Below are 26,833 nucleotides of genomic sequence, written 5' to 3'. Positions count from 1 at the left end.
TGTGCCATTCACACACATGTAGCTCAGCAGCGAGAGGAGTCCTTATCAACGAGCCTTTAGTCAACAGGGAAGGCTGTGACAAGTAGCATGAGGAAAATGGTTGAACATGGCTTAGTTAGGAAGGGTGGAGTTATAAGGACAGGTTTTGTTGTCCATATCTAGGAACAACAGAGAAATAAGGGCAGGTTCAGTTGTCCAGACTTGAGTATCATCAAGGCAGGTAGACAGAGCGAGTTCACCAAGTTTGCCCAGTCTTTAGGATTTGTCATGCTCAGCTGACAACTGCAGAAGATGCTACAGGGAGTGAAGTGTCATCCAGCCCCAGTATGCTTTCATGAAAACTCAGGAGAATTTTAGCTGTTGCCATCAGCAGGTTAGTCCAGCTGCCTCTGCAAGGAGGTCAGTTTTGCAATGGCTGCCTAACCACAGCCTCAGACACACTGGGGACAAAAGAGCAGTTGTAGCAGTGCCCAGTTATAGCGGTGAACCTACGAAGGCACAGAGTGAAATACTTACCTTCCTCTGACTCTGGCTCTGGAGATATCTTTCCTTTTAGGATTCTTGAAATATGGGCAACAGAAGCTTTTACTTTTTTCTTCAGGCTCTGCTCCACTGACCGCTCTGCTGAATGAGACCTTCCATAAGGTTTAAAGAGGCCTGGCTTGCTGTAGAAGGAGCTTTTCTGCTTACCACTCGAGTCCTTCTGGGGGCCGTACATTTCCCTATGACTCTCTGCCACTTTTCCTGTAGCTAACAGGTTCCCTCCCTTCGAATCCTCAGTTATTTCCAAACGGTTCCTCCCTTTCTTTTCTTCCACCTCTTCCCTGATGCACAGCCTCTTATCCTTGTGCAGATGTCCCCCGGGAGGTGACCTTGCCCTTTCACTTAAAGGTATGAACCGTCTGCCTGTCGGTTTGGGCTGAGGCTTCCTAAAATTCATAAATTCAAATGGAAAATAGACAATGTCATACAAGTCTGAGAAATTCAAATAGGCAGGCTCCACCTCCGAGATGTCAAGTTTGGGAGTTCCGCTGCCGAGACACGGTGTTTCATCTGACAGGTCTTTGATTTTCACCAAAGAAACTTCTGGGTGCCTACCAGTGCCCTTGCTCACTGGTGCTTGGCTGGGGGCTTTCCCAACAGCTGAGCTGTCCGTTGGGGGAATGCTCTCTTGGCTGGAACTGGGGCTCTCGAGTGCTGAGTCCTCCAGGTGTTCACATTCCCGTCCTTGCAGAACTGCTGGCTTCTCGCTCAGGGCAAAATAGGATTCAGCAAGATCTTCCAGCTCAGAGAGTTCTCTTATTTTATCCCCTTGTACGGAATGGCAGGAGATGTCTGTAGGTGCTTGGCCATCTTTGTAGAAGGTATCCGTGGCATATATGTGCTTTCTGCACTCCTCCTGGCCAGCAACTGACTCTGCCCACACATTCATCTCTTCAGAGAGGGAAACCATCTCGTCCACCAAACCCTCCAGGGCAGCAGATTCCTCATCACTGTAAAAAGAAGACCTGTGCTGTGACAGGTCCTGACTTCCATCCCTGCAGAGCGATGGTGGCACAGGTTGTCCAGCATCGTGGCTTCCACTTCCCAAGGCAGTATCTCTGTCCTCGCCATAAACCATCAGCTGTTCCTCGTCCTCCAGCTGATAGACTGAAGCTGGAGACTGAACTTCTGGTGGTGGAGCAGCTAAGATGAGTGAGTGCACACCCTCCTCAGCAGCAGAAACTTTCCCACTAGGATAAGCAGCCTTGTGCTGCTCCAACACCTGACTTCCACTCTCGGGGAATGGAGCAGATGAGGCCTGTCCAGCCTCTGGGCTTCCACTCGTGACGATGGATCTCACCTTGCTGGGAAATGCTGCCTTTGGGTGTTCTTGCCTTTCACTCTCATGGGCTGAAGGGAGATGTGGTTTTTGGGATGAAGCAGTTACAGATGAGTGTCTGCCCTCCAGAGCAGCAGGCACTGTGCCACTGCCTTGAGGAGCCTTCTGGGGTACAGCTCCCTTGATTTCAGCTTCATGGACCAAACTGGGAACAACCTCTGAGACAGATGGCCCCTCACTCCTCAGAGCAGCAAGCCTCTCCTTGCTGTGAGCTGGCCATTCAGCGTGCCGAGCTCCACCAGAGATGGAAGTTCGCATTGGTTTTGGTGGTGGGATTTTGGCAACAACTGGATGCTCCCCCTTTGGGGTGGCTGATGTGTCTGCATGAGGAGAAGCCTTCTTGTGGGCTTGACTTTCATCAGCATGGGCTGCAAGTGAGGCGATCCCCGCAAAAGCTTCATCCCCCAGGACAGTAGGTCTCACTTCTTTAGAGGTCTTCAGCTTCTGGTGAGCATCTTTATCAGCCGTTTGTCGAACAGGTAGGATATCTGGCTGTTTGCCCTCCAAGGCAGTAGGTGCCAGAATGCTTTCATCAGAAAGTTGCTGCATTTTGTCCTTATGTACTGGAAAAGAACCAATTTCTGTCTGCAGGCCTGTTAAAGCAGCAGAGCTTTTATGCTCCGTGAGATCAGGCTTGGAAGCACTGGGAGCAGCAAGCTTCTCGGGGGATTGTTTCCTCCTTTTCTCCATCCAAGGGGCGGCTGGGGCTGTCCTTTTGATGAGGAAGCCTTCCCCTTGCAGGTCAGGATGGCTGTGAGCAGAATCCTGGGGTGGGGGACACACTCCAGGGGCAGAGCTGGAGGTGGCCTTTGGCTGTGGCAGAGCCGAAGTGGCTTGTTTACCCTCCTGCACAGCCATGTCAGAAGCCACAGGGATAGATTTAGCCTTCAGGGTTTCATGTTTTTGAGCTGTTGGCACAGCTAGGTCTGAGTGCTGGGCAGACAGAACGGGGCTTCTGCCTTCCAAATCTTCCTCCTCAATATAAGTAGCTTTTGACTTCTTCAGTAAATGCTTCCTATCCTCGCTTCCATGAGGTGACACTGGAAGTCTCTCTAGCTGTTGCACAGAAACAGATGGGCACCCATTGCCCTCACAGTGTGTGGAAGGGGAGAGCTGCTCTTCTGAGCAGTCCTTGCTGGCTGTCCTAACATCTCCTGACGTGCCCGCAGCACCTCCCTTGCCTGGCTTTGCAGAAATGTCGCAGTGCTCACTGCCTTCAGGGCAACTTTCCTGTGCCATGACATCATAGTCTTCTTCCAAAATATCTTGTTCCCTCACGGATCTGGAGGCTCTCAGCCTGTAGTCATCCAGGGAACGGCTTCGGCTGGAGCCAGCAATGGCAGGATGTGGGGGTTTCCTCGCGGTATCAAATGAAGCTGATTTGGTCAGGGAACCAAGCAGACCCTCCCTGTGCTCATCTCCATCCTTGCTCTCCTCTTCTTCCAGTTCAAACTGTTCCAGAAGGGGTTCACGGAGGCCACTGAGGGGCACTTTGGAATATCCAGCTTTCCGAAAGGTCCTCCTGGCCCTGTCCAGGTGTCTCCTGAGCTCCCTGCCTGGAGAGGAAGGTGCCCTCGCAGGGAGCTCGGCTGCTTGGCTATAGAAAGTGCTTTTAATGACACTCTGTCTAGGAACACACACAGGTGGCTTTTCTGTCCCATCCCCGGCCTTTTCAATTTTGTCCATTTCAGATAAAACTATGTCTGGTTTCTGTTTTACATCTGATGGGCTTTCTGCAGAAGTCTTCACTGATGAAGGCTCAGCTGCGTGACTTCTTTGGGTCATCTCATCTCGAATTGTGGGATGAAGCCCTTCCTCTCTCTCTTCTAAAACACTCGCCCCAAGCTCTTGGCTTTCCGTAGGTGATTTGTCCCCCGCTTCACTTTTCACGGCAGCATACTTCCTCCTCATGGGTTTTACTGGAGGGATTGAGAATTTGGAATGCTTCTCTTCTCTCGCGTGCCTTGGAGGCTCCTGACTGCTTGGTGCATCAAATATGGACAGGTGTAGCTCGGGTGTAGAGCCAAAATGCCTCTTCTTGGGGAAGTGTGAGTTCTCGTTGTCCGAAGACGAGCCGCTGGTGCTGGAGGATGTGCTCTCCTCAATCAGGTGCCGGGAGATGGCCAGGGACGTGTTGTCATGAGTCCTTTCCAGGATTTCTGGGATGGATCGCATCACCAGTATGGATTTATAGCACATCAGAGACCGCTGAAAACCAAAACAAAATGCGGTGCAATCAGATGGAAACATGGGAGGATGGGAGGAGTATGGCAAAGCAAAAATACAGAAATGGTTTCCTGCACTCAGGACCACTCAGACTACTTCAATAGCATGCTGCCACCCTTTAGTAGATGCAGCCCATTTAGGCCTTAGTTATTCTCTGAGTATCCCTATTCTCTCATTCACAGCAATAAAAATATATTGGCTTTTGGGCACACTTCTTGTGATCAGAGAAGCAGGACACAGCCTGGGGTTTATAAAGACAATCTAACCATTCAAAGCAGATGGGAAAAGGTTTTTTTAACCGAACACATCAGATAAGGGCCTTGATGGAGTAAATGCCCTTAAATCCACTGACTGTGGTATGACCTGCAGTGGCTTGGGCCAATGGAAGCCCCACTATAATGCAGGCAGAGGGAATCATCTGCTCCAACTTCAGCCATGTCAGACATGGCAGTCAAAGCAGTTGAAGTTGAGCAGCTGGCTTTCATTTACGGCCAACAAAGGGAATTGGGCATCCTCAGCAGGCAATCAATCTGATTATTTCAGACAGTTACAAGAAAAGAGAAGACTTCCTGGGACATGTCTCTTTGCAGTTCACCAATTGCAAAGACAGCTTACACACAACCACGTATTGTATGGGCACCTGCACTGGGGAGGTCGTTTCCTCCTTGTTTGCTTTTTAGTACTTTTAATTTCCAAGTCCTACATTACTGGGACTGGTCTACATAATGGGAGGTGCTCTCTTCTCCTTGGTATCCAATGGGAGAAATTTCTTTACCATGAGGGTGGTCAAACTGGAACAGGCTTCCTAGAGAGACATTTGAAGCCCCATGCCTGTCAGTATTCAAGAGGCATTTGGACAATGCCCTCCAATAATGCTTTGACTTTTGTTAGCCCTAAACTGGTCAGGCAGTTGGACTTGGTAATTTCTGTAGGTCCCTTCCAATTGAACAACTCTATTATGGTCTGTCCTGTTCTGTTCCATGCTATGCTATTCTTACACATGCTGGAGTGTAAGTGGCACAGTCCATGTATGTCATAGAAATACTTTAAAAAAAAACCCAACAAAGTAAAAGACAAAATTTCTTCTGACTCCACTGCTCTCTCTGTTGTGAGCAGGAATGCTGACACCTCCTCACATCTACCCACCTAAAGACAGGTGCCTTAATCTTTGTTTCAGTGTCTGGTGGAAGAGCCCTGCACACAACCCAGGATGATAATAAAGCCCAGGTAGTTTATTTCAGCCACATTCATTGACTTCTTGCCCTATTCATAGCCATGCTGAGATCTCTGCTGTGCTCACTGTTTTAGCCCAACAGACTTTAAAGATGCTAATGCAATTACAAATAATTATCCAAAAAGAACCCATATACCTTAAGGCCAACTCACCTGCCACTTGCTCCGAGCCACAATGAATTTCAGCTGCTTGGTGTTAATGAAATGAGCTGCTTCGAGGGGGAGATTGTGCTGCCAGGCAGAATGAGAGGAAAATCAGTGGATAAAAAATCCTGACTGCATTTCCTGATTATTATTACTATTATTTTTTAAAGGAGTGACGTTTTCCACAATTGCTTTAATTGGGAAATAACAGATCAAATTCTACAAACCCATTATTGTAGGCAACATCAGCTTTTCAATTATAAGAGCAAGCCTCGTTCAGTGCTTGCTCTTATAAAGTTCCCATGAAAAAAAAAAAAAAAAGCTCTTTGCCCATAGGGATTTAAGCCACTGGGATGTAAAACATAACCTCCCTCTGCAAAGCTACAGCTTCTTCTCTATATGGAGATGCTGTATTTACTCATGTTGGTAGTAATCTTTTGAAAGGGAGGATATCCTGACAAGTCAACACCAAGGTGCCTCCTCTTTCTGGCGAGCCAAACCAGCAATTCTGTATAAGACAGAAGGTGGGAGACCGAGAGAAGGAATAAAACAGCAAACAGTTCTCAAGTAGCCTTAAGAGTTGCTCTAAGAGTCTCTTCCAACCAAAAAATAATAAATAATAATTGATTGTAGTAAAGAACCAGGACCAACTTACCATGAACCACCTGTGGGAAAGGCAGTCCAAAGCACCAGGCCTGTCTCTGATTAGAGAAAAGAACACCATGTTAGTAGCAAATCACTTCAAACAGCGGTGATGAGATTTTCCTGAAGGTGCCCACGCTGTCAGACATGTTTCTGTATGGCCTTTCACTGATGTGTTGGAGCTGAGAAGCCATCCAGAAAGCAGCATTCAGCCCCAGGTTTCCTTCCCTTGAGGTGGAACAACCCTTCTGGCTGCCTCGAGGCTCACCACTGATCCTGAGATGGTGGCATCTCTGAGTGCTGCCTTAGGAAGCACTGAAATTCACTTACTTGGGCTGCTGCTGTAGGATCCGCTTTATAAAATCTTTTGCATCTTCACTCAGGTGAACAAAATCAGGAGTGGTCCATGAAACGTCTCCTTTCTGGATATTCAGAAGTGTTCCTCTATCATTCTCCCCAGCAAATGGAGACTTGCATGTCAAGCTTGTTTATTGAACACAGTAAAATAGAAAAGGGCAGATTTTAGAGCTATGTTTGCTGTTCAAATGAGCAAAGCACAAACATCTACATGGGCCTTTCAATTGCTTGAGGAACTCAATGTGTGGGACTTGCAGTGCTTGCCAACAGAGCATCCACTACAGAGCATCTTTCACCCCATTTTTTCAATATCCAACTGAATTATTTATCCCTGTTTGACAGGTAAGGTTGATGGCTATGGTAGGATGATGGCTAAAATGGGCAAGAGGAAAACTTGAGTGCTGGAGACTTTACACAGGGACAATGACCAAAAGACCTTTGGCAACACAGAAAGAGCAGACAACAAAGAGAGTTGCAAAATAAATCACTGAAGATCTCAATGCTTCACTCCCTCAGAGCCCACACTTGATGGAGCTGGAGGACTCTGACCAACAAAAGGGCATCAAACAAGTACATCCAAGCAGATGTTCTTACCTTAAATAGGTGATGACTCCAACAGCCCTGAGGACAGAGGGAAGAAAAATATCAGATGGCTGTCCTTTTTTCCCTCCTCAAGCACGCTGCCCCTTTTCCAAGGTCATAAATCCCCAAAGCTTTTGCTTTCACCCTTTGTTGGCATTTTGTTGCTTTCTTTTCCTTTCTTTCAGCGTTTTTATAAAACTGGTCTCAAGTATTCCTCCATTTTTAAAGCATAACTGAAGAAGAAGGCTCGAAATACTTCTGTGGAGTTTGTTTTTCTTTTCTAGAGGGCCTCCTGGGGCCATGCTTTTGAGCTGCCACCTATTTATTAAAGACCGTTTTCCATGAGATGCTTCTTTGCATTAATTAGCTGTCAAGCATCAATTACTGTTGACCAAAATAGAAGAAAAAGGAGCTCTGAATAGCCTCAATGTGTTTTGGATTCTCAGTGTTCACTTTCAGTTTCCTTTGTTATTCCCTTTCGTTGCATGGCATCACCTTTATTAACCACACTTTCTCTACCAACGTACAGTATTATTCACTCATTAATTCTCTTTTTGTGTAAACAATTAATACATTGGTACAGTTGCTACACTGCAGACATTCCAGGTTTGTTCAGCAGCACAGGATTCTGCACAATGGACTCCCCATTGTTCTACTCATTCATTTTGGCAAAGCCAAAGGAACTGAGCTCGTGACAAAACTGCAAAATGGTTTGATGTACCTGCAATAAATTACCCCGTGGTGTGAATGCACACACAGTAACATCATTACATCCTCCTAAGGAAACACTTATTTTAACCCAGATGACCCAAATTCAGGCTGTTCAGTGCAAAAGCCTTTTAGAAAGGTTACCAGATATCTGTTGCCTTCGACACCGGTGACTGAGAGACAATTTCTGGGGCAACGAATTCTGGAGACCCATATTTACTGAACTGAGGCTCCAAGGGTGTGATCTTCTGAGCAAACCCAAAGTCACAGATCTTAAGGTCTTCCCTCTCAGGATAAACCATGAGGATATTCAGAGGCTGGAAAATGAAATAAAATAAAATATAAGGAAGTTTTTATTGAGATCAGGCAATATTTTCAGTTGCAGATAAGAATAATTCAAATGGAAAATAGCTACGCCAACAAGAGGCTATGGCAAACTAGACACTTCACGTTACCTTTATGTCCAAATGAAGGATGTTGTTGTCATGAAGGTAATTGATTCCTTCCAAAATTTGCTTTATATACAATTTCACCTAAACAAACAAACAAACAAACACAATTTTTAGCAATCAGCCATTAAGTCACTGAATATTAATATTAGATAAAGAGGATCCCTGATTTCACCAATGGTTCTTTGTTTCTTTTAATGTGATAGAAGGACAGATTCAGTTAGGAAGTTTACAGCCATCTTCAACTCTGGAAGTCCTCTACCTTTCAATACTGAAGTGTTAACTGGCATTTCTCTCTGAACATTTCCAAGAAAAATCAGTTTTAGCAACAATTAGGGGAAACCTGGCTTCTAGATGGGAGATGTGAAACCCTTTCAGCTTTGAGCACCCAATATTTAAAAAACCATGATAATAACAATAACAAAAACTATCTGAGAAACCATCATTTCATTTCAGATCTTTGGAGACTGAGAGGGAGTTGGGTATATGGAGACAAAGGAAATGAAGATATAGAGAGACAGACTATCACTAACTCAAATATATTTCTCACATTGGAAATATAAAATGCAGATGAATGTTATTCTGTGCTGAAGGATCAGGTGGTTCCCATCGACTTTGGACACTGAAATGAGAAAGGAAGGTTACCTCTGCTTCAGTGACCACACTCTTCTTGAATAAACGGTCGAGGAGCTCTTCGCTGGAGCATCTCACAACAGCGTTAAGATAAAACAGAACCACAGTTATAGAATCATTCAGGTTGGAAAAGACCTCTAAGATCCCCATGTCCAACCCCAACCCATCCCACCATGCCCACTGACCACGTCTCTCAGTGCCACATCTCCACAGTTCTTGAAACACGTTCAAGGCTTCAAGGAGATCGTGGTTGCTTCCCAGAAGGACAAGGCTGGCCTTTCTCATGCTGATCTCCCAGTAACACTGCCCATGCTGTTCCAAGTCCTTATGCAAAGCTACCACCTCAAAACCAAAAGACCAAATGCTGTGTTTGGGGATTTGGATCTCCAGCTTGCAGTGCTGGCTCATCTCTTCTCCCAAGTCCCAGCACCTCATCTTCCTTTCTCACCTACAAAGTAGCTGTTTTGCTCTGAAACGTGTCCTATTTAATGGTGTTTGTGTGAAGACCTGCTTGCCTGGAGAGCCTCAGGTTCTGTTTTTCAGGAGGTTCCTAGCATCCAGAAGCTAAATTGATATTTTTACTTTATAGCCACTTTGTCTCAACTAACAGAGGGCAGAATTCACGAGATCTCATTGGGAACAGAGTCCTTCCCTTCCAGAAAAGAGCTTTCACACTCATATATGCAGGTATTATGGCTTTTCCTACGACAGCAGAAACACAGTAATTCAGTGAGGACACACAGAGCTGTGCTATAGCGTGGTGTGGGGAACGGTTGGGTGTGTTCTGCTACCTCAGCACAAGCTAAAAATTGCTTATTAGCACAGCTATTTAATAAACAACTTCTGCCCATTACTTTCCAGCCTCCTTGGAGAAGGAGCACAGAAAAGGATACAACTCCAAGATCAAAATCAGGGTTTTCCGCGTTTCGAACTGATCCAGCAGCCTGGTGATCCTGTCGTGGGACAGCGAGGACAGAATGTCCCTCTCCTGATGCGCCCGAGCCTTCGTTTTGCTTCGCAGAGGGATGAATTTGGCAGCACATGACACTCTGTTCCCTTTGTGTACAACTCGTTTCACAAAGCTGAAGCAGCCCCTGTGCAGAATCAGAGGACAAACCCGGCTCAGCCCCACTTCAAAGCCCTCGCACAGCGGGTGAGGACCTTTCCGTGCCCCAGCCTTGACACCTCCTGCTGCTCAGGGCTTACATCCTGACACGGCTCTGATTTCTCTCTGTGTGAGCTGCTATTGCCCTCTCCTGGCTGTCTCTAAAATTAAGCAGCGAGTTCCCAATGAAGGAAAACCTATTCCAGATGTGTGCTGACAAAGGCTGATGCTCTCAGATCCCTTGGATGGACACGGTGCTGCGGTCTTTTGAGCTCAGTATTGCCCAAGAGCCATACATGGGCACTTATCCACAGAATCATTAAGGTTGGAAAGACCACTGGGATCATCCAGTCCAACCATCAGCCCATGTCTGTGATCACCATAGGCCACGTCACTCAGTGCGACCTCAAAGCCCCCAAGCATTTTATCAGTCGGAGTGATCTGTGGGCTCCACGGACCCTCCCACCCTGTCAGAAACTTCAGAACAGAGTTCCCAGCTCCTCTGTATTGGGGCTATCTCCCACTTGGATTTATTCATGGTTCTGCCTCTTGTTCCCGCTGCTTGGCAGCTCGGGTGGGCAACTGGATGTTGGAAAATGTTGGATGCTGGAAAATCCATTTACCTTCCAATCTCCTGCTTAACCTCATACAGGGAATGGAGTTTTCTCCGTGTGGCCACTTTCTTTGCTGCTTGGTCTTTCTTAGCTTTGGAAATGAAGAAAAATATGAAGGTTAATATTCAGATCGCTAATGGTGTACAAAGTTATTGCAGGACAGCTAAAGGCAGGAAAATGTACAGGGCTCCTGTAAACTTCTGCAGAGTTTGGTAGAGCTGCTGGGTTACACAGCTTGCCAACGTGATCACTGCAGCATGGCCATGCTTATTCCTGCAGCCCATGGTGCCAGTTCATCACACAGTCTCAAGTAGAGATAAAAGAAACAAAAAAACCCAACTCATTTTCTCTGTGCAGGTCATTAGAAGATTTCCCTTTATACAGGATAATGCCATACTGCTAACATGCAAATGCTAAGCTGGAACATGTGGCAGATACCAAAGGAAGCTGATGATAGAATACACACTGCAGAGGTTATTGAAGCAACTCACGCAGCTCAAGGAATGGGGTTACCTTCATGTACAACAAGCTCCGCTTTGCACAAAACCTCTCCTCCTGCATTTTTGGCAACACAGGTATAAACACCACCATCTTCTGAGACAACGTTGTCCAGGATTAAGAAATACGTCGTTCCTGCCTTCCCTTGATGGAGCCTAACGCTGTCTGTCAGCAGCGCAGTGCCCTGAAAGAATGGAACCCCTTTTTGTTACTGGAAAACCAAGATGGAAACAGACGTTTCTTCTTTTCAAGAAATGAAAAAGAAGAGCAGAGCTACAACGCATACCTTCCATCTACCAAAGTCACTAACGAGATGCTTGCTGAAGAAGACCCATGGCTAAATGTTTTCCTGCTTATACAACATTTCTATTTCAGAGCCCATACATTAGAATGAGGGCTGGGGGGGGATCCCCAGGTGATGAGGTTCATTCTTTGGCTTTTCCAGCACACCAAACCTGGCTGACTGGGCAGGAAGATGTCAGATGAAATCTAATACAGATTGACTTAACAGTGATGCAATATTTGAGGGGGAAAACAATATTCTGGGAAATGATAAATGATTTCTCATGCTTTCTATTGCATCATTTACTGACCTTGCTCAGTTTACCAAGTAAGTATGGAAAAGATACAGAGCCTGAAAGTCATGTTGACAATTGGAGTAAACCATTCTTAATCCCATTCCTGACACTAAAAATGACAGCACACAGCCCAGTGGCTCTCAGACAGACACCAACCTCCCTTCTTGCCTATTTATGTACCCAAAATGATCTTGTGGAAGGAGCCCAAATGACACTGGAGCCATTACAAAGCAAAATTCAAGTGTGGTGGATCCAGGGAGAACTGCAGCTAACTTAAAAAAAAAAACAAAACAAACATCTACAGATAAGATTCAGTGTAACAGGTGTAGAATGACAGAACAAAAAGGTTTTCCCTATTGAAGTGCTGTTTTGCAGCCCTTTTTGTGTTCCTCATCCTCAGACAGGAACACTTTTTTCCTTACCTTAAACCACAGAACAGTAGGTGGAGGGGTTCCTTCGATGACTGCCTGAAATTTGGCACGCTCCCCAGAATTCACCTGCACATCCTCTATTGTCACTTGCATATAGGGAGGACCTGGTGAGACACAGTGCTTTGCTGTACCATGACTTTGTTGATGTAAGTTCAGTGACTCTAATGGGATTTCCAGACCCAGGGTGTGACACTGGCTTAATTTCAAATCAAGAGATATCACAGCGATATATTTGGGTTTATTTCTTTATGGTGGCATTACTTTTAGGCTTCTTCATGCTTCTACGTTACTTTTTGTTTAATAAACAGTTACTGGTGAAGAAGATGAATTATTTCAAACAAAGCCACGGGGAAGACAATGATAATCACAGGACCTGAGAAATAGAGACAAGTCTCCTCCTTACTTGTTGGGGTCTTCTCCTCAGTCTTATACACACGGGTTCTTTCCGTGGTCTCAATATAGACTTCACTGTGCACGTCCCAGACCACATCCCCTTCTCTCCTGTACCAGTCTCCTGTCCCCGCAGCCGGTGGCATTCTGTCATGAAGCCCAAGAGAAAAGACACAGTCACACAACTGCAGATCTATGGGATTACACTGAACTATGTGTTTAACCACCAGGCTAACCAAGATCTACTTAAAATTAATTCGGGAAGAATTTTGATCTGGTGGAGTTCATTTCTCTCCAATATTTTACATCCTTCTTGTGCAGTGCAGAAGACAAGAATGAGTTCAAGTCACCACTAGCTTCCCTACAGAGGAAAATCTGTTTTAGAATGTATGTTTACCTGGAAATGGGAACAGTGCGCTCCTGAGTGCTTTCAGCTCCAGTAGATGCTTCCTCATGGGAAAGACCAAGGCTGGGCGTTGGTACACTTGGTTCTTCAGTTGGAATCTGCCCTTGTGCTTTGTCTGAGAGCAGAAATAGGGAAAGTTAGGCACATCAGCTATGAGGGCACATCTGAAAACCAGAGCAAACCTGTGAAGCCATTTCTAGTCTGTCTTGTGTCAGAATCTTTCTAACCTCAGCTGAGTGCAATCATTGAAGCTAAGAGGAGGATTCAGCCCTTTTGAGACAACCGTATAAAGCAAAGGCCTTGAACAACAGCAGAGAGGCTGAATGGACACAGTGCTGACTGGCAATACAGGTTTTTTCTATAAGAAAACACATGCAGACACAGGTAGGATAGGTGGTCAGTGGGAACAAGAAGCAGATAGGGTCAAAGACCCAACTGGGTGGGAAATGGATTTGGGCTTTCTGGTTACCAGCACTATCAAAATATTTGCCTTCTTTTCACTCAAATGTGATTAATGAGATGACTGTCAAGTCATCATCGTATTAGAATAATGCCCCTATTAATAACTTAATTAGTTGCCTCAAGTGAAAGGACTGCAGAACCATCTCCTTCACTACTCTGTTCTCCCTGCAGTTGAGACTAAAGATGTAATCCATTTCACATTTTACTTCTGGTGATTTTTGAGTCATTCTGTTTCACCACAGGATTATTTGCATGGATGATTTCCCATGAAAAAGGAGAAAAATAAAATAAAAATTAAAGCCCTGTCATTTCTAAGCAGTTATTTTTGGACTAAGTTCATGAAATGCTTCTGTTCTCCTACAGCTTTAGGCAAAAATATCTTTTTTTTTCTGAGACCACATCTTTAGTCTGAGGGCTGTGGGCTGTGTGATGTTGTCCTTTTAGGTCTGCATTGGTGGAGGCCAGATACTCTGACTTGACACAAACAGAGGACAAATTGCTGTGGCAGAAGCAGGAAGGAGAGCAGCAGGGCTGCATCTTGCTCATGTGCTTTAAAAACAACACAAATGTGAAACCTGAAGACGTTGTGACACACATCATTGGCATTAATCAGTTGAATGGCTGAGGGGTCTGTTCAACTTCAGGGCCAAGAAACTGCAGGGGAACTTGTCGTGCCCAACATGCTGTACATTCTCTGGCAGTTGGTAAAGGGATTTCAAATTTCCAGCTTGCTTTTGGCAGGCAACAAGAAAATCAAGAGCCCTTCCCCACCTCAGCACATCCAAAACCAAATTACTTCTATGATTGCAGCAGAGAGAAAAAAGGGAAACGAGGGAAAAAACAAGTCAGGAAAAAAAAGGAAAAGGGAAGCAAGGAAAAAAGGAAAAGGGGGAAAAAAAAGGGAAAAAAAGGGAAAAAGGAAAAAGGAAAAGGGAAAAAAAGGGAAAAAGGAAAAAGGGAGGAAAAAAAGTAAAAAATAAAGGCTAAAAGTCCACATGTGGAAAAAATTCTCTCCTTCTTCACTTTGGGCAGTTGATGAACCAAACTCTGCTTCAGACACAGCCTTCAAGCTCCTGTTTCCAGGAAGCTCTGCCCCAAAGCTGTACCCAACCCAACCCCATCCCACAGCCCCATGTTTTGTTGGCTCTGCATGTCCTCCTTCAACCCATAACTGCTCAAAAAACAATGAAGCAGAGAACCGCGGGGGGGATAGGGGGGAAGTAATTGTGTTCAACCTTTTTTGTCTCTATCAATCTCCATGCACTATCTTCCAGTCTCACTCCAGACCTACCCTGCCCCCCAGCAGCCTGGGTTTGGGTGCTGACTTCATGGAGCAGCAGAGGCCCAACTGCTCCATGGTCACCTCCTGGTGTGTCCGGGGGAAGAGTCACAAGCAGTGATGCTGAGTCCACGAGCTTCTTCAGAGCTGTCTTGATCTCCTTATCAGCACGCCAAAGGGAGGCCTGGACGGAGGTCTCCAGCTCTGACTGTGGGGATGGTTTTCCTACAGACAAGAAGAACTGCTTTTCTCTCTTTGGCGCAAAAAGAAAACAGTGGCAGCATGCAAACCATTGCAGTCAGATGGAACATCTGTCATCGCGTCCTTCCCCTTCTCCTAGAGCTCACAATAAGGAGACAGGCACACAGACTTCAGACAGACACAAATCCCACCAGGACAAGGACACTTCCCAGACAGTGGAAAGAGGGATCTGTTTCCTGGCTCAACCCTACGTGGTCTGGTTGGGCAGATATACTTCCACTGGGGTCAGTGAAACAAAGCCAGTGGTGATGCACTGCACACACACAGAGGCTAGGTGCAAGGAGGATGCTATTATCTCAGGGAAGGGGAAGTGAGCACTTACCAGACTCACCAGTGCCCCTTGAAGAAGGGTTGCTGCTCCCTGATCCTGCAAGGAAGGACGGCACAGAAGGCCCTGAAGCTACTGCTTGCAGGAGAATGTGTTTGTCCTACTTTGTGGTATTTAGGTTTGTGTGACACCTGAAACTTTCAAATTTGCACCTGATGGTGCTCCTGCAAGCCAGCTCTAAAGGCAAGGTCATTTGTGTATTCCATACTGCTCAATGACAATGCACAGAGAAGTGTTGTAGAGGAAGATGTAATTTCTGCCTCAAGAAATGACAGCTTTGAAGGACAAAGCTTTCCAAACAAAAATAAATTCTCGAGCGCATCACTGCAGAACAGACACCCAGGAGACAAACAGCACACACTCATCCCCAGTCAGCACTGCAGAAGATAGGCCAAGGTGGGGGTACTGGGTGAATCAGATGGGGAAGGAGCTCAGGAGCTGATCTTATCCAATCTCCTGCTCAGCACTCCTTAAGCAACTCTTAATGAGGCACAACAAAGGGGCAGGAGATATCTAAGGATGCTAAAACACCCATCACAGAAAGACAAAACCTGTATCAGATTACAACTATTCATCATAGTCACAAAGAGTACAAACTTGAATAAACGTGCAGTTCATGATACAACTGTCTAAAAAGCTCTGCTTTAGACACCCCATTCTGGTTGCCCAAGCCTTTATAATTTTAAACACACTTCCCATGTATATAAAAACGTGTTTTCCATGAGTAGAAGAAAAAATAAATCCGACTATATTCTTGAAGCAGAAAAAATGACTCCTAGCCATACCAGGAACTGATTCCCAGTAGGCAGCAGCCTTATGTGTGGTGTTGTGGAAGTGCCAGTGGGCACAGATCTGCAAGCCTGTGGGCCAAGATGCAGGGAGAGCAATTGGGAGCTTGCTGGAAAAAAAGTACTTGCACACAAATGCTTCTGACTCAGTTCATGCCATTCACATACAGCATGCCCTGCAGCTCTGTTTCAATTCTGCTTCTTTCTCAGCCTTGAGAAAGTAAATTCCCATGATAGAGCTTAGCAGGAAAACTTGCTTGGGTCAGCCCCCTTTCTAGACATATTATCATCAGATGGCTTGGGTTGGAGATCATCTAGTTCCAACCCTCCTGCCATGGGCAGGTTTGCCAACCAACAGATCAGCCTGTCCAGGGCCCCATCCAACCTGGCCTCGAATGCCTCCAGGGCATTCTAGATTTTGTTTTGTTTTCACTGTCCCCTCCATGATGATGGAATATTTCTGTTGTGGGGCTGTTGATGGGAAAAACAAGTTTTGCTCACACCACGTGTCCCATACTGCCCCATTGGTGTCCATTAGCAATGGGCTGGGTGGAAAGATCTTTAAAGACTTGGATTTCCTGGAGTTCCAATTGTGCTGCCCTACCAGCTGGGCAGCTGCCAACAAGAGAGCTATTTGGAAAGGCATGAAACACCCTTACTATCTATCAAGGGGAAAATATAACTCAGTTTAACTTGGATTTGTGGCATTGTGTTCAAATGTGGTAATAAGCTCGCTATGGACTACTGAGGCAAGAGGTTCTCAAACACTCCTGGTCCACAAGACAACGTGGGATTCTTCTCCTCTGTGTTGCTATGGCACTGCTTTCTTCCCTAGTTAGTGATATTATGTGCTATAATCCAAGCTGCTGACCTGAGGAGCACGAAGATTAGCTATGGTACATCAGGTTTACCCTGTAATGATGACACATCTGCAATGCACAGCCTGTTTATCAGTTCCAAGGTGGTGACCATGAACCTTTCCACCTCACATCTCCTTCAGCCAATACCAAAAACCAAAAGAACTTCATGGATTTTGAGTCTCCAAATCAGCCTCAGGGGACCCAAGTAGGCAAAAACTGTTCAAAATTATTTGCTCCTACAGCTGAATGGGAAATGTCCATCAAAAGAGGTTCTTCCATTTCAACTCTTCTGGAACTGTCTATAAAAATGGCAGCCAGAACCTGAATGCATTGCTGTCCTTGGGCTGCAGATACGCTCCTGCTTAAGTTGAGGAGAGAAGCTAATGAGATGATGGAGTATCAGGTGCAGAGAACAGAGAACACAGAAACCCAGCAAGTTTAGAGACAGCCGATGCAAGACATTTATTGATATCAACTCAGCATCTAACAGTGCATCTTGCATTTCTTTTTTTGTTGTTGTTTTTTTAATCTCAAGCAAACTGAAGTTTCCACTTTATTAATACCCATTTACCTGCAGGAATTATGGTAAAACATTTCTTGTATTATTATTATTTTTAAAACAGCTGCATGTTTTTGTCTACAAGAAATAAACCCCCACACATCTCATTAGTTATCTACACAGTTTAATCACTTACAAGCATCATTTTTAATCTCTAGGAAAATATTTTCAATGTGTACGTAGCAGGCTGCTCAGAAACCTTTCATTTTGTGAATAGAGCTCCACAATAGATTTCAGACATTCATTTTGATTGATTTTCTTTTGCTGAGATTTCAAATGAAAGTGTAAGCAGATGTTAATTTCTTTGAGCTAATGAATACATATATTTTTTTCTAAGACCAACAGAACTGCAGTTTTCCAGCTTCTTTAAAAATATGTATACCTGAGCATCAACCACATCAGATAGAACCTCCACATCTTTTCACAATTCTTTACTATCTTTTGGGTAAGGGTATGCTTTAAAAGACCACTATAGAGCAAATTCCTTTCTCAGCACTGCCTATGTAAATCACAGAGGTTGGAAAAGACCTCCAAGATCATCCTGCCCAACTGTCATCCAAAAGAAATCCACCTATTGCTGTGGAGTTACTCTGGATAGATACTTGAAGAGCTGAGATCGGAACCAGGCCTGATACAAAAACGTTTTCATTTTCAGAAGGATTTCCCTGTTGTATTGTTTGTTGCTTTCCAATGCAGAGCGCGGTATATGAACGAAGCACGGATTACATTGCTTACCTATAAAACAAGCAGTATAAACCAAGGAGCTCTTATGAAAAACAGGAGAGTAACACAAAAGAGGTCTCATTTCTTTCACTGCATGTAATCACTAGGAAAGTCCCTCTATCTTGAGGGTAGTGCACATGGCGTTACACAAGATATCCTGATGGATCTCGAAAAGCAAAAGGCTGAGAAATGCATTAATGCATTCGTTTTTGTCATCATATGATCAAGGTTCAGCCACAGAAGAAAAAAAATGCATTCTTTTCTACAAGCACCTCTTGTAAATTCAGTCCCTGTTTGCAGGAATATTGCCTGGACTCCAGAACAAGCTTCACAATATTACCTAGTCGGGGAACACTGAGACAGGGCATCACACACCAACGTTTCCAAGGCAATAACTCACTCGTCCTCTCTATTCATGCCAGCTAGAAGCTGCATCTGAGAGCATTTCTGGTTTCTCTGTTCCACCTAAATGAAAACATTTCCTATTACAGCATGGCCACACAACTCAGTAGGGATAAGGTGCTGGGACTCCTCACCCCACAGCTCCATCGGATAGAGAGGGCCAGTGCTTGGTCCTACTGAGATCAATGACAAATTCCAGTTGACTTCAACTGGGACCACTGCTCGGGCCTTTCAGATAATTTCTTTCCAGGGCTGAGCAATGTGTTGAAGCTCTCTGTGCAATATCCTTTTTAGTGAAGCCAACAGGAATGGGCCATGCCCAGTGCATCTGAGCCTCACAAGCAGGCTGCAAAGCTGCAGAGAAACTCATCTGAAAGCAGCAAGGTGACCTCCGTAATGGGATCCAACAAACACTGCTTCAGTAACACGAAGCAATTGTAACTGGCAGTGCTGCCAAGCAGCCCAATTTATTACAGTTTATTTTTCAACCAGGCATTTGTGGTAAAGATCTGCTTGTGGTTTTCTTTGGTTTTGTTCTTTTTTTTTTTTCTTCCTTTTTTTTGGTGCTCCTGTCACTTTGCTGCAGATCCATGGTGAACTCCTTCTAGCACATCAGGAGACATTCATCTATTAACGGTAAAGTTTCACCACTGGCACAAGCAGGAGATCAAATAGACCAGATTATTTTTCCAATAACATATGCTGACAAAGACCACATTTGTGGTTCTTTGTATGCATTAACATTTGATTATAGTTGCAGAAGTCATTTTGTGCAGCTCTTTAATCTCCTGCTGCACATTAAATGAACCTATCTTTTAAAATACATGGGTTATAAACCCACTAGGCTAGTATGCAGAAAAGTGAAACCTACACCTATTGTGGACTTGAAAATAGCAGTCATTGTTAAAAACGGCCTTTTTTTGTAGTTTTTCTTAAGGTGGAAGAGAGCAATGAAATCCTTGGCTTCCTCAAGTCAGAGCCCTGGGACCACCGACTTCAGCCAAGTCAGGATTTCAGCTGGAAGGTCTGAGCAGCCCTCTGTGCAAATGCAGTATTTCCTCTATCAGAAATTCATAATAATTTAACCAGACTGTGCACGCTGAAAGGCTTAGGAAGACATTTTTGATGGAGCTAAGTGGTGTCAGAAGTGTAGAGTCAAAGCAGTGTGGAGCTTTGTAACCTTCAGTGCACGCGGTGACAGGAGATGGCGTTAGCAGGGAACAGTCCTCCCATGCTGCTGCTGGAGGATGCTGAAAAGCGTCGATTCTTTCACTTCCTTGCCATGCTATCATTTGCAGATCTGCACTCAAAATAGTTCTTAAGTTCGTGAACAAAAAAGCACTTATCCACGTGTATCTGTGTCACAGGTAGGAGAATCAGGCTTTTTCTAAGCCTACCCCCGCAGCTCCTCTATGGAATGATATATGTTCACCTCGATCAAAGCTTTTACAATTGCAAACTGATCTGACAGACGTGTTCCCTTTAAGACTGGAAAAGCTCATAGTTAAATATATTTCACTCAAAGATTTTCCCTCGTACACATTACCTTGTCATCATTTTATCATTCTCACCAATTCCCCTCACCCACAAAAACTGTGATCATTTGTTGTTGTTGTTGTTGTTGTTGTTGTCGTTCTAAAACACTGCTTCCTCTTGCATTGAAAATTATGCTTGTCTCTGCTCAGCTTTGGGAGAGGTCTTCTGTGCTGATGTGCAACGTGACGGGCTCACCGACAGTCCCATAGCTGAGGGTTCTCGTGGAAACTTCAGTTTTAAAGCTCGACTGCCCGTTGTCTGCCGAGAGTTGGACTTCAGTGCAGAAAGATGGTTTCACAGTGAAGGAGGGAGCAGAGGAAGCTGCCGCGTGCACCCCAGGCTTCACCTCCATGCAGGCATCACTCACATGGATGGAGATGTTGGAAGAGCCTACGGACTGCACACCAGTTAGTCGAGATGTTGAGACGAACACGCTCCCTGGAATGTGCTCCTCCAGCGTGCTGAAAAACCTCTGCCTGGGCTCAGACACCACGGGTCTCCCCAGGTTCAGCAGCACTGGCTTTCCGATGGTGGGCTCGCTGATCTCTGTCTGGAGCACGGAGATCTCGCAGGGTTTGTCTGTTTTGTGGTTCTTATCGTCGCACCCGTAGGTCTCGCCTTCTCCTGGAACGTAATCTTCAAGATCCTCCAAAGTCAACATTTTGCCGTTGTGGGTTAAGATTTTGAGGTTCCGGGTGCTGATGTCTTCCGCCTGTGCTTCCTCTGGTTCATCAATTATAATGACATTCTCCTCTTCTGGAAGGACATCTTCAACCACTTGGGGCATCTCCTCTTCAACAGGCCAAGATGTGTCTAGCTCATCCACTTCTTCAACCTCTGGCCTCACCGATGAGAAGAGATGTCCATGCTCATCTGCCGCAGCTGTCTCAAACCCGAAGCTCAAAGGCTCACCCCCGCAGGCAAGGAGTGGGGAAGCAACCCTTGCCCCACAGTGCTCACTTGTTTCCTGGGGGCAGCTCCTTCCTTCAGATCCACAATCAGAACAGGAGTTATTTCCTAGCTGTTCCGACTCACATGGGGAGCTCCTGTCTTCATTGCTGCCTTGAGGTCCTTCCTGATCCGCTGCATACACCAGAGGCTGGATATTGACTTCAGAGAGACTTTCTTGGGGCAAAGAAGTTTTTGACTGTTCCACCAATTTATTGTTGGAATTGTTTGTATTTGGATCATCATCTGGGGAACGCGTCGGCCTTGAGCTGGGAAAAGTGAATGTTAACACCCCTGAGTCATCTTTTTCTTGTTTTACTGGGGAAGATCCTCTTTTCCTTGCAGGCTTTGGTGATTTTTTCACCTTGAATTCAATTATTTCTTCCACTTCCACCCATTTGGGCTTTGGCTCTTCCATCTTGGTCTCCACGGTGATCTCTCTTGCTGCTGCTCCTTGCCTGTCCTCTGGCTCTGTGACATAAAGCACGGGGACAGCAGACTTCGAGGTCGCCTCTTGCTCATGCCTGTGGACAGGCTGCCTGATCTTTGAGACAAAAACTGGCTCTGGAGTTGGCTCCGCTCTCGGGGAGCGGGAAGGTGAATGGCCTGAAGAAGAACGGGCAGGAGAAACCCTTCCCCTTTGCCTTGGGCTCTTCACCACAGTAGTTATTGTCTCCTCTCTGATGAGGGAAAGAGTTGAAATGGAGTTGGCAGGAAGACAAGACTTTTTGGGGAGCCACGCTCCGTTTGCACATGCCAGTGTCGATCAAGGTGCTGTAGTGGGGTTAGTCTTAGGAGCACTCCAGAGTTGAGTGAAGCATGTCATTTTGGGATGGATACACACACAACACACACGCCCACACGCCCATCACTGCTTACTTGCTGAATCAGCCAAATCCTTTTTGCCTAAAGTGGATCCCAGCTCCTTCAGCCTCCTTGTATGCACAAACATACGTCCAGATGAGAAATGGTCTTCTGGACTCTACTGTATCTCATATGCTTGCAGTGAATACCTACTTTGTTCCCAAATAGCAGTTGCACCCAAAGGTTTTATGCACTCTAGTTTACCTATTTCCTAAATGTCCATGGCTAAGATCTAAGCTTGGTCAAACAAAATGGTAAAATGTATTTTATTACAGTAGGGTCAGTAAAGTCCTCTCTTTTAGTAAGTCTATCTTATCTCTATTTTATTGATTAAAGATTCTTTTTAGGCTAGAGATCTTCTTTTTCACAGGCAGAATAGTAATGCTAAAAGGGCATTAAGCATTTGGAAGCCAGGAAAGAATACTTCCTGCAAAAGTCACCCATGCCAAAATATATTATATTTACTCTTCATAGTACTGTTACTCCAGACACAGCCTGATCCTACTATCAGCAACTGATATAGGAATACCAGATCAATGTGGAATGCCTAGTTGTTATTTCTCAGAGTAATTCTGCTGGTCTTTATATTTTTCGAGGTATCCAGTGTGGCTGGGATTTCTCACCGCCTGTGCATTGATATATTCTGCTTGCATCAGGATGATTGTCTACTCCCATCCCAAGGCAAACTGACTTTAAATGCATTTGGGGACAGGAATATCCAAGGTCAGATTTTAACGTTCTTAATTTATATGTTGAACATGTAGTTTTCCTGCAGATTTTTTTGTGTGTGTGTCATTTTTTTTACATGGAAAAAACTGAAGGTAAAGACAGAGTTTGATTTGCAAGTGTAAGGAATCTGATGTTCTGCTACAGAGGTGGCTGCTTCAGTGGAGCTAAGAGGAAAGGTGATTTTGTTTCTGCCCTGAGATTTTCATTCTACCTCGAAGAAATAGATACTTCAATAATAAAAAAAATAGGATGAACTGAAGGATAAAGACAACCACCAGATCCAGGAAGGAGTGATTATATACAAAACAGTAATTTTTATTCTTTTTTCTCAGTTCCCTCACCAGCCTCAGCACCTAACTTGACTAGGCTTATCTGCTCCTGCTTTGCTCTTTCCCACAAGTTACCATCACCTTTCTGCCCTGCCTTCCCATGCTGATCTTGTCTGCTGACACTGCTCTGCAGAGCCTTCATCATGACCACAGTGCCTTTCTGAATTATCCAAAACCAAGTCCCTCCTGATACAGATATGAATGAACCCATTTGTGTTTGCATTAGACTTAGCTCTACATTGTAAAGTTACAATGCTTTTTTGGCTCTGGGATTTACAGGGACATTGCTCAATCTTGCCTCTAAATTATCTGTCAATTTATTTCCTTCTAATTTCCTGGTAATTTCAGAAATGCTTCTGTTTCTCTGCTCACTATGTTTTAAAAGTTGCAATGTGCCCTTAACAAACTGATCCCAAACCATACTCCATCAGCACCCTCATTCCAGCTGAGGGCCTCCCAGATGAGCTCATGACCCCATCCCACCAGCAAAAGGAGGACAAGTTCCCTTAGAATCATGGAACCATTAGGGCTGAAAAAGACCACTGTGATCATCTAGTCCAACTCTCAACCTTTTTCTGAGATCCCACATATAAATGTACCAACCCAAACCTTATTGGGGCTGCAGACCTTAATTTAGGAATCAGTTCTTGAGCTGTCCAATGCAGCGTGCTAGAAATTTAGGAGTCAGCTTATCTGATGGTATTTTGCATTATTTTGATATTATTTAATCAACCAATAGTAATGCTGCTGCTTCTGATCTGAAATCACAAAGGGGGAAGGGCTACTAATAGCTTACTGAGGGGAGATGTGAAAAAAAGCATTTTTCCACGTGATTTCCAGGTGCAGAGATGTAGAAAGGTAAGATTTACTAAGCATGGTCTGGCTGAGAGAGATTGTTTCCTGCTCAGGACTTTCTTGGGATGTTTCTGAATGCAGTATCAAGAAGTATGTCTCTGTTCTGCTACCCAATGGAAATCCGAGCCCTGCACCTTCATTTTCTGATATTTGGAAGGTTAACCAAAGCCAATGACTCAAATTGTTAACTTGAGGAATTTAGTCAAAGGCAGACCTAAGCCTCGTTCAACCTTCCTGTTCTCTGCCTACTTGTTGGCTCAGGGTAGAAGCCACTGGGTGCTGGGGCCATGGCTTCATACAGACCACTGGCTCCAGATGGACATGGATGATAACTGATAGTCATCACAGAAAATAATAGAAGGAAAGATAAAGCACTTCCTGAGTCATATTTTAGCTGTTGTTTCACAAATCAGCCTCAACATTTAACAAAATTACTTCAAAAAAAGGCAACTATTAGAGTCATGTCCAAGCCAAGGGCTGGTTTTAGCAAAATTATGACTCTTGTGGGAAAGCACTTACCCAAGGACAAAGTTGAATGTCTTGAGGGAGCTCTGACAACCTAACATGTAAGTACAGTCTTCCAGTATCATACAATTCAGTTATGCTCTTGCTTATGTTACTTAAAACCAAGAAGATACTTAAAGATTTCAATGGCTGATGAGCTCCTACAAAGAAAACACTGTAGGCTGTATTTGTTATGTTTGCTTGTCTTTTTGAGTACCCAGTTCCTAACGTTGGTTTATTTCAAAGCTCTGAGTCAGATTGTACCTTCTTGAGCTCTTGTGCAACTCCTGCAATATTCAGTGGAATTACTTCTCATGTTGTATCCTAACAAAAATTTGGCCTGTGCTCTGCCTAGCTGCAATGTTCTTTGAAAGGGATAGTAAGATTTTTCAGGTGGTCACTTTGCATAACACAAAATACCATCAGATCTGGTGGAATAGGGGCGAACACACTTGCATGGCCAATAAACACAAGCTTGTTATTGGATCATGCAGAGGCAGCAAGGCAAAACACAAATGTTACCAGAAAACAACAAAAAATAATCAGCACTTACATGATGATCGTTTTCTTGGGCACTTTAGTCTCTTGTTCAGTGACTACAAAGAAAACAGTATGAACAGCATGGGGTTAAAGAGAGGCAAAAGCTGAAATGATGAAATTAACTTTGCTCAGTTAATCAAAATAGACTGGAGTAAAAAAAAAAAATGCCTGTACCATCCCATCCATGCTTTCTGTGGTTATTTCCAGCATCACGTTTAGTGATTATGACCAAGAATGAGGACTCAAATGCTCTTTGAGTATTTTAGATTTGCTAATAACTACTGTGTTGAGAACAACATTTCAAAAACTGTTGTTTTTTTGCTACTGTGAGATCCTGACTTTTGTTTGGAAGGCCAAACAGAGAAGACAAGTTACTGCATTTTTTACCTCCTTCCTTTCCCTGTAATAAAGTAGTGATGGTCTAAGAAACCTGGAAATGCTTTGAGATGGGAAATCCTGGAGAGCTGAAATGCTTCCAACTGTGATTTCACTTACTTGAAGGGTTTCCCCCAAACACTGAACACTTCCTACTGTGAACTAGATGCAAAATCCCAGCTGACAACAATGACAACGAAAATCATTATCATCAGAACAGAAAATGAGCATCAAAAATCTGTAGGAAGCCCCGAGGTAGCCCTGTAGCACACTTACATTTGCTCCTTCCCTTTTGTTCTAGTGTGTGCAGTTTTTGTGAGCCCTGCCCCATGCTGAGCTAGAATCTTGTAAGGCATGCCAAGATATAGAAAAAAAATGATAGAAGATTCAATGACTTTGCAAATATTTGTTCAAACAGACGGTTTTGAAACTACAAAAGATAGCATGTAAAGAGCCAATAGATTTTCAGCAGGTCCCCAACTTACAGAATCATAGAATGGACTGGGTTTAAAAGGAGCACAATGCTCATCCAGTTCCAACCCCCTGCTATGTGTAGGGCTGCCAACCAGCAGACCAGGCTGCCCAGAGCCACATCCAGCCTGGCCCTGAATGCCTCCAGGGATGGGGCATCCACAGCCTCCTTGGGCAACTTGTTCCAGTGCCTCACCACCCTCTGGGTGAAAAACTTCCTCCTAATATCTATAAATATTTATCTGCTGGAATAAAATTGAGACACAGAACTGGACTGTTTAGAACCTATTCTGAACTACTGAACCTATGTGGTATCTGGAAAAATAAAAAATAACATCAAGCCCTACCTCTTCTTGAATAAGTTACAAAAGTTTCTAAGAAACTTAATTTAATCTCAAAATAATTTTCCAGAAATAGGTTTTCAGCCTTCTAGCCAGCCTAGAATCAAGCAGCTCTGGTCATTTCCATTTGGTACAATTCGAAGTGAAATTAAAAAAATATATATCCCTAAAATCACAAAAAGCAAGAGATTCAATTCTGTTGTAAACAACCTCTATCAAGTGGGTCCTGATGACTCACAGTTCACTGCAGAACACATCTATTTTGTATGTGCTGTATCTGAGGTGTTGAGGGAGGATTTACGCAGCCCTCTGTAAAGGATAGAACCACATGAAAGTAGGATGAGAGAATCTGGGTTTCTTTTCCCGAGAGGAAAATATTCTGCATCCATTTTAGCACCGGATTTATCATTTCAACTTGTTTGAGAGCATTGTAGGAAAACAGCTTTGCAAAGCAGGAGGCCCTGAGAAGCAGGTTAAAAGCTGTAAGCATTAGGGTCAGCCAGTGCTTCTGTAGGGCCAGACTCCTCCTTGGTTAATGCGTTCAATCAGTGCCTTGTGAGTTATGGAACATTTAGGCTAAGTCTGAATGGAAGTCGGCTCTGGTTGCTCCGAATGGTTGAAAGGTGGTTTCCAATGTGGCCTTTCTTACAAACTTGAAGTTCTACTTTTCCCACTCCCTAAAGCTTAAACCCATTTCCCTGCACAGTGCGTACATCTCAGAGATGAACCCACAGCATGGGACGCACAAATCTGACATGAAATGCTAAAGCCAACTGCAATATGGGAGACTCGGGGGCATAA

General features: G+C 44.5%; 1 protein-coding gene across 1 annotated transcript in view; it reads right to left on the bottom strand.

Annotated features, from left to right (window-relative positions):
* The window catches only part of OBSCN (obscurin, cytoskeletal calmodulin and titin-interacting RhoGEF), a 175,186-nt gene that overhangs the window by 9,788 nt on the left and 138,565 nt on the right, over positions 1-26,833 (bottom strand). Inside the window, exons 99-113 of the mRNA XM_090143262.1 lie at positions 14,632-14,844; positions 12,870-12,993; positions 12,486-12,619; positions 12,074-12,186; positions 11,089-11,257; positions 10,585-10,666; positions 9,750-9,950; positions 8,869-8,929; positions 8,230-8,307; positions 7,919-8,091; positions 7,079-7,105; positions 6,458-6,610; positions 6,141-6,186; positions 5,495-5,572; positions 517-4,090 (exon numbers count right to left, since the gene is read on the bottom strand). Of these exons, the coding sequence (XP_089999388.1) occupies positions 517-4,090; positions 5,495-5,572; positions 6,141-6,186; positions 6,458-6,610; positions 7,079-7,105; positions 7,919-8,091; positions 8,230-8,307; positions 8,869-8,929; positions 9,750-9,950; positions 10,585-10,666; positions 11,089-11,257; positions 12,074-12,186; positions 12,486-12,619; positions 12,870-12,993; positions 14,632-14,844 (5,226 nt within the window). The remainder of the gene's footprint in view (positions 1-516; positions 4,091-5,494; positions 5,573-6,140; positions 6,187-6,457; positions 6,611-7,078; positions 7,106-7,918; positions 8,092-8,229; positions 8,308-8,868; positions 8,930-9,749; positions 9,951-10,584; positions 10,667-11,088; positions 11,258-12,073; positions 12,187-12,485; positions 12,620-12,869; positions 12,994-14,631; positions 14,845-26,833) is intronic.

Source organism: Phasianus colchicus, chromosome 6 (genome assembly GCF_987193195.1).
Source record: "Phasianus colchicus chromosome 6, bPhaCol1.hap1.1, whole genome shotgun sequence".
Classification (NCBI taxonomy): domain Eukaryota; kingdom Metazoa; phylum Chordata; class Aves; order Galliformes; family Phasianidae; genus Phasianus; species Phasianus colchicus.
This window is presented reverse-complemented; position numbering and strand designations above follow the sequence as displayed.